This window comes from Eleutherodactylus coqui, chromosome 2, assembly GCF_035609145.1.
Source record: "Eleutherodactylus coqui strain aEleCoq1 chromosome 2, aEleCoq1.hap1, whole genome shotgun sequence".
NCBI lineage: Eukaryota > Metazoa > Chordata > Amphibia > Anura > Eleutherodactylidae > Eleutherodactylus > Eleutherodactylus coqui.
The window spans coordinates 50,040,656-50,048,843 of NC_089838.1; the positions used below are offsets into that span (position 1 = coordinate 50,040,656).

General features: G+C 45.3%; 1 protein-coding gene across 1 annotated transcript; it reads left to right on the forward strand.

The window, feature by feature from the left end:
• Positions 1-5,756: 5,756 nt before the first annotated feature.
• On the forward strand, positions 5,757-7,918 carry LOC136611344 (E3 ubiquitin/ISG15 ligase TRIM25-like). The gene has a single exon (XM_066590869.1). It carries the CDS (start codon positions 5,826-5,828, stop codon positions 7,470-7,472), a length of 1,647 nt encoding a protein of 548 aa, XP_066446966.1. The 5' UTR covers positions 5,757-5,825; the 3' UTR covers positions 7,473-7,918.
• Positions 7,919-8,188: the final 270 nt, after the last annotated feature.

Below are 8,188 nucleotides of genomic sequence, written 5' to 3' on the forward strand. Positions count from 1 at the left end.
CTATGGACGCCCAAACTATAGTGAGAAAGTGTCAAATAAAGTTTAAAAAAATATATATATATATATGAATGTCCCCCAGAGGTCTTATATGACGTCATGGGGGACATAGATAGTAAAAAAACACAATTGCATACATCAGTAAGACAAAATAACAGAATAAAACAACAATACATACATAAGAAATAACACAAAGCAGACGCCAACCAAAACCATACATACTATATATCAAAACGTCCGAAACAAATAGAGGAACCCATTTCCATACTTTATTTTAGTGTAAATATAAATATAATTTTAAAAAAATATATAAATGTTAAAAAAATCATTTTTTTAGCATTTTACCCCCAATAAAACTAAAAAGTGGAAAAAAAGTCAGTGAAAAACATATTAAAAAAATAGTCCTATATGAAAAAAAAAAGGCAGCAAAAATAATTTTGGTAGCTAAAGGAAAAAAATGGAGCAGTAAAACCGCCACATGGGTAAAATCTAGAGATGAGCGAGCACCAAAATGCTCGGGTGCTCGTTACTCGAGTTGAACTTTCAGTGATGCTCGAGAGTTCGTTTCGAGTAACGAACCCCATTGAAGTCAATGGGCGACTCGAGCACTTTTGTATATCGCCGATGCTCGCTAAGGTTTTCATTTGTGAAAACCTGGGAAATTCAAGAAAGTGATGGGAACGACACAGAAACGGATAGGGCAGGCGAGGGGCTACATGTTGGGCTGCATCTCAAGTTCCCAGGTCCCACTATTAAGCCACAATAGTGGCAAGAGTGAGACCCTCCCACACACACACTGTCAGCATAAAGATCGTTCTCCTCTGCCACAGCTGTAACAGCTGTGGCAGAGAAGAACGATGTTAACCCATTGAATTCAATGGAGCCGGCAATACAGCTGGCTCCATTGAAAGCAATGGGCTGCCGGTGATCGCGGGATGAATTGTCGGGAAGGGGTTAAATATATAAGTAGAGATGAGCGAACGTACTCGTTACGAGTACTTACGCACACCGAGTACCGCCATTTTCGAGTACTTTAGTACTCGCGCGCAAAGATTCGGGGGGCGCCGGGGGGCGGGGAGAGGCGTGGCGGTGCGGGGGGTAGCAGCGGGGAACAGGGGGGAGCCCTCTCTCTCTCCCTCTCCCCCCCACTCCCCACTGCTACCCCCCGTGCCGCCACGGCGCCCCCCGAATTTTTTCGCCCGAGTACGGAAGTACTCGGAATTCGCGGTATTCGGGCGAAAAAGGGGCGTGGCCGAGCACGTTCGCTCATCTCTATATATAAGCCCTTCCCTGCAATTCATCCAGAAATGTGTAAAAATAAAAAATATATATATACTCACCTGGTCCCGGCAGACGGAGTTCAGCGCGGCCAGCGGCAGTCCTCCTGAACTGCTCTGAACAGCTGTGAGTAGTATTCAGCAGCCGGGGATTTAAAATCCCCGCCTGCTGAATGAGCTGCCTCTAATTGGTCACAGCCTGACCAATCAGAGGCAGATTCCACTCACACACCCATTCATGAATTTATGAATGGGTGAGTGACTGCCTCTCATCTGATTGGTCCCGCTGAGCCAATCAGAGGCAGCAGTCACACACCCATTCATAAATTCATGAATGGGTGTGTGAGTGGAATCTGCCTCTGATTGGTCAGGCTGTGACCAATTAGAGGCAGCTCATTCAGCAGGCGGGGATTTTAAATCCCCGGCTGCTGAATACTACTCACAGCTACTACAGAGCAGTTCAGGAGGACTGCCGCTGGCCGTGCTGAACTCCGTCTGCCGGGACCAGGTGAGTATATATATATTTTTTATTTTTACACATTTCTGGATGAATTGCAGGGAAGGGCTTATATATTATGGGCTAACATCGTTCTGCCGGGACAAGGTGAGTATATATATATATATATATATATATATATATATATATATTTTTTTTTTTTTTTTACACATTTCTGGATGAATTGCAGGGAAGGGCATATATATTTAAGCCCTTCCCGACAATTTATCCCGCGCTCGCCGGCAGGCCATTGCTTTCAATGGAGCCGGCTGTATTGTCGGCTCCATTGAATTCAATGGTCAGTGCTCGTTTAATCGAGACGAGTACCGCGTGGTGCTCGTCTCAAGTAACGAGCATCTCGAGCACCCTAATACTCGAACGAGTATGCTCGCTCATCTCTAGTAAAATCCCTAAAAAGTGTCTGGTCTTTAAGGTACAAAACAACCTGGTCCTTAAGGGGTTAAAAGTTTTAAAATGTCGATCTACAACTCCCATAGCAAAAACAGCAAATGAATGGCCAACAGAGTCAAGGCAGTGCAAATCAAGACAAGAATTCCCTACCTTATTTCCCAAACAGCAAAGGAATTTTTTTTTATCCCCACAGGAAATAGCGGAAGAGTTTAGCGAATACTACTGTGGACTGCAGAATCTATCCCAGGATAGCGCCACCCCACAACCAAATGACCAACTTATCACAAACTTCTTATCAAAGCTCGACTTACCTTGTATTCCTGAGGATTGGCCTCTAGGGCATTCCCAAAACAGCGCAGGAAATAGAATGTGCCGTTTATTCTCTGTAAGGGGTCAAAGCCCCGGGCCTGGATTGTTTTTCCAATGAACATATCCGAATCTTTGAGAACAATTTAACCCCACCACATTTTAATATTCTTTAATCAAATGATGCAATCTGGTAAAATCCCATTGGCAAATTTCAAAGTGACAATAGTCACAATTCCTAAAGAAGGTAAACTGCTAGACTCCCCTGCCAACTTCTGCCCAATCTCCCTACTAAATTCAGACATTAAATTATATGCCAAGGTAATTGCTAGCAGACTTTTCCCTATACTTCCTCATATAATCAAAAATGACCATGTGGGATTTACGAGAGGACAGGCCCCTGATGGAACAAGGTGACTAATTGACTTTGTGGAGAGTGTGGGGATGAAGCGAACGCCTTCTCTGCTTCTTGCCCTGGATGTGGAGAAGTCGTTTGACAGAGTACACTGGGGTTATATGCAACAGACTCTCAGAAAGTTCGGCCTTGATGGGTCAATACTGGCTGCCATCTTGGCTCTATACTCCTTCAGTACTAGCCAATGGAGTCTTGTCGTGGACATTCCAAATATCGAATGGCACGTGGCAGGGTTGCCCCCTCTCCTCATTCATTTTCTCCATGATGATGGAGCCCCAGGCAGAGTCTATTAGGACCAACCCACTGGTAACAGGAATTAAGCAAGGAACAACAGAACATAAAATTAATCTATTTGCTGACTACGTCATTCTGTCGCTTACTGACCCTAAGGTATCTCTACAGCAGGCGACTTCTACCCTTAAGCAATTCAGCTCAATATCTTACTACATAGTAAGTACAAACTAATTAACACAGATGATGGGAATCTATATACAAGACAGGGTTAGGCAATTCTTAATAAATAAATATAGGTTTCAGTGGTGCACCTCTGCGCTCCCGTACTTAGGCATCCATCTTACTCCCTTGCTAGATGACATGTACAGTAGAAAAGGAATAGCGATGTCAGCAGCACTGCAATATACTCATGGAGGGAAGCCAAGTAGGAATAGTATGCCCACTCAATTCAAGGATACGGATTTCTCAATCCAACATGAACTGAAGACTCATCAAAGGAAGAGCTGTTCTTCCATTGATAAGTCTTTTGCTACACGACATGGTCATGGCCAGCTTTCCCCCACTGCTGACCTCACTGCAAAAAGAACTTGGCAGCTTGATCACCCTTGAATCTAGCTGGATGGGCAGAATAGTGCTTTATAAAATGCTAATTCTCCCACAAATTTTTTATTACTTTTGATCCATCCCCTTAAACATCCAGGACTCCACATTTTTCAACCTTTCAACGCCAGATGAATAACTTCATCTGGTGCAAAACCAAGGATTGCATTTTCCATATTGTCCAGACCTAAACGACTTTTGGTGGCATGGGGGTGCCCAACCTACGGCACTATCATAATGCCTTCTAACTAGACCAAATTAAACACTCGTGCTGTGCGGATTCAAACAAATCTTGGCCTGGACTAGAATTCTTCCTCTCACACACTAAAAACTGTCCGACTCTCCTCCTGGCATCGGGGGTTGGACTCTGTGGCTGGTGGCTCAGGGACAGTAGCTGCAACAATCCTGGCATGGAGTGCAGTTTGTAATTCACCAAGCGCTTCTGCATCAGTAAGGATCCACCTCTCACTCCCTCTAAACAGTCTGACCTCGCTGATGCCCAAGCTCTCTCTAAAAAGCTGGCCCAGAGGACATGAGATGACAATAAAAGATATATACCGGGGAACCGTGTCATTCCCGTTTCCCAGGTGAAATATCGGTTCGGTATCTCAGACTCAGAAATATAAACATACAACCGAATCAGCAAATACCACAAAAACAACAATAAAAACCTCCACAGCCATACCTGGGCTATTGGAGGAAGCTCCTGCAACCTAATCAAGTCACTCATTAGGTTACGAATAGAGATGAGCGAGTATACTCGCTAAAGGCAATTGCTTGAGCGAGCATTGCCTTTAGCGAGTACCTGCCCGCTCGAGATGAATCGTTCGGGTGCTGGCGATGGGCAGGGAGCTGCGGGGGAGAGCGGGGCGGAACGGAGGGGGGATCTCTCTCTCCCTCTCTCCCCCCCGCTCCCTCCTGCTGACTGCCGCTACTCACCGTTCCCCGCGCCAGCACCGAACCTTCCGTCTCAAGCGGGCAGGTAATGCTCGCTTGAGCGATTGCCTTTAGTGAGTATACTCGCTCATCTCTAGTTACGAACTCCCTGCATTGCCTGCTCACAGACACAAAAAAACTGAAAAATCAATGTAATTCCTGAATTAGGAAAAAGAGCTAAAAAAAGTTCCCCACTACAGAATTTGACAGGGCACTAAAATGGGCATATAGATCAACTGCCTCAGCTTCCCACTAGGAACAGTACCAGAAGCTATTGAACTACACCTGTGCATCTTCCCCTGAATGTTGGGGATGTGGGTGTGTTGGCTTTCCCCTCCATATATTCTGGTCATGCCCCATGCTCTCTAAATTTTTGTATCAGGTTTACTGTCTGCTTTCCAGACTCCACATATCCAACATTCGGCTTACCCCTGAAATGGCACTACTCTTGCTAAATATAGAAAGTCTACCTAATTCACATAAGGTAGTCACGTGCTATATATTTCATGTTGTGAGACTCCTGATTGCCAGAAAGTGGAGGACACCACTGATCACCAATGTTGAGGAATTACAAGACACCATAGCTCTGAATTTCTCCTATGAGGAACTAACCACGTTTCAGCAGGATAGATTGAGGCAGGTCCAAAAAAATTGGGAACCCTGGGCTAGACTAGTTCAGAGTAAGCAGAGAGGACACCCAATCTAAGATACGTACATGGGCCTTAACTTAATGTATATTAGCCTGTAGTTCCTACCAAGCTGAGAACCAGGCAATGCGCCTCACAAGGAAGTGCCCCCCCCCCCACCTACTGTTCTCTTTCCAGCTTTCTTTGTTATATTGTTTTTGCATTTGCTGACCTGTGCATTACAAATGATGTGAAAGATTGGAAACCAAATAAAAACTTTGTTAATAAATAAATAAAACATGTGAAAAAGTCAGTGAAAAAAGATATAAAAATATAGCTATATGTGTCATGGAAAAAAAAACAGCAAAAAAAAAAGTTTTGCAGCTGAAGAAAAAAAAAAATAGGGCAGTAAAACCTCTAAAAAGGGTCTGCTTCTTTAGGTAGAAAACAGCCTGGTTCCTAAGGGGTTAAATATTAATCACACCCACTGGGTGTTTTACTTTTATTTCCTCCTCCTGCTCTCAGCAATGGCGTCTGCTGGTCTAAGAACGGAGCTGGAATGTTCCATCTGTCTGCACATTTATACAGATCCTGTAACCCTGAGATGTGGACACAACTTCTGCCGGGTCTGTATTGATCAGGTCCTGAATACACAGAACGGCTCTGGAGTTTATTCCTGCCCTGAATGTAGAGAAGAGTTCCAGGAGCGACCTGAGCTAAGGAGAAACATAACACTGTGTAATATAGTGGAGAACTTCCTATCTACTCAGCCACATCAGAAGGAGATCACCGGGATCCGCTGCACTTACTGTGTGGACTCTCCTGTACCTGCTGTTAAATCCTGTCTGATGTGTGAAGCTTCACTGTGTGATAAACACCTGAAAGTTCACAGCAAGTCAGCAGAACACGTCCTCACTGAGCCCAGCACCAACCCAGAGAGCAGGAAATGTTCTGTCCATAAGGAACTTTTCAAATACTATTGTGCGAAGGATGCTACCTGTATCTGTGTGTCCTGCAGTTTGGCTGGAGAACATCGGGGACATCGGGTGGAGATGCTAGATGAGGCCTCTGAGAAGAAGAAGAAGAAACTGAGAAATGTTCTGCAGAAACTGATCAGAAAGAAAGAGAAGACTGAGGAAAGAGTCCGGAGTCTGGAGGAGCAGAGGAGAAAAGCTCAAGAAAAATCAACTGGAGAAGCAGAGCGAGTCACTGCCCTGTTTATAGACATCAGGAGACGTCTTGATGAGCAGGAGAAGAGGGTCCTGAGCGAGATCTCCAGGCGGGGAGAGCAGGTGTCACTGTCACTGACTGATGTGATCCAGAAGCTGAAAGTGAAGAAGGGCGAGCTGTCCAGGAAGATGAGACACATTGAGGAGCTGTGTAACATGACTGATCCACTGACTCTCTTACAGGAGACAGACACCGGGAACTTGTGTGATCCTGAGGAGGAGGGAGGTGACGAGGACATGGGAAGACATGATGGAGGTGATGAGGACATGGGGGAACATGATGGAGGTGACGAGGACACAAGGGAACATGATGGAGGTGATGAGGACACAGGGGGACATGATGGAAGTGATTGGGGTGTGGAGCTGATCTCACATTTATCAGACACATTATCTGATTTGATAAGATATGTCACCTTCTATGTACAGGGTCCTGCAGACATATTACTGGACGTAAACACAGCTAGTAATAGGATCCTTATATCAGATGACCTGAAAACTGCAACCTGCACAGGAATATCACAGAATCGTCTAGAAACATTAGAGAGATTCCAGTATCATCAGGTGATGAGCAGGAGGGGATTTACTTCAGGACGACATTACTGGGATGTGGAGATCAGTAGATCAGGGGTGTGGAGGGTGGGGATGTGTTACCCCAGTATAGACAGGAGGGGGCATCAGTCACACATTGGAGATAATAACAAGTCCTGGGGTTTATGTGGAGGGTGGGGGTGTAATAAGTGTTCAGTGATACATAACAGTAAAGTGATCCAGTTCCCTCACCAGATCTCCAGTGCTAGAGTCAGGATCTGTCTGGAGTATGAGGCTGGGCGGCTGTCTTTTTATGAGCTGTGTGACCCCATCATACACTTAAAGACATTCACGTCCACCTTCACAGAGCCCCTTCATGCTATATTCTATGTATGGGCAGGCTGCATAAAGTTATAAAGAAGTAGCAGCAGCTGTGAGGAATCATCATCATAGAAGAAATCTGCTCAGAGACAGCAATAAAGTTTTGCTAAAAAGGTATGTTTTCAGGTTTCCAAATTCAATTAGTTGTGCTCGGGCATCGAGGAAGCTTACATATCACACACACATGGAATGTGATAGGAAGTCATCTTTTTATTCAATTAACACTCTTCACCCGCACGTGGATCCGCACCCCATAGGGATGCATTGACCACCTACAGGTAGATAAATACCCGCGGATGGTCAATAAAAGTGAATAAAAAAAAAATATGGAGCATGAAAAAAATGGACATGCTCCATTTTCATGCGGGTCTCCCGCAGGGATGGCTCCTGCAGGCCTCTGTGGAAGCCATCCGGATCCGCGGGAGACCTAAAATAAGAATAAACTTACCCGCAGTGGACCGTGCAGATCTTCCCTTCTTCGCGGCCGGATCTTCTTTCTTCGGCCCGGCAGATGTGCCGAGCACATCCGCCAGCCGAAGAAAGAAGATCCGGCCGCAAAGAAAAGAAGACACGCACGGACCCCTGCGGGTAAGTTTATTCTTATTTTCAGCCCTCATCTCCGCGGGGCAGGAGGGACCCGCTACGGATTCTCCATGGAGAATCCGTAGCGGGCCTGATTTTCCCTGTGGACATGAGGACTTAAGGTTTTGAGCATGTTCTATTTTGACTTCAATGGAAGCCTGCGGAAGCCG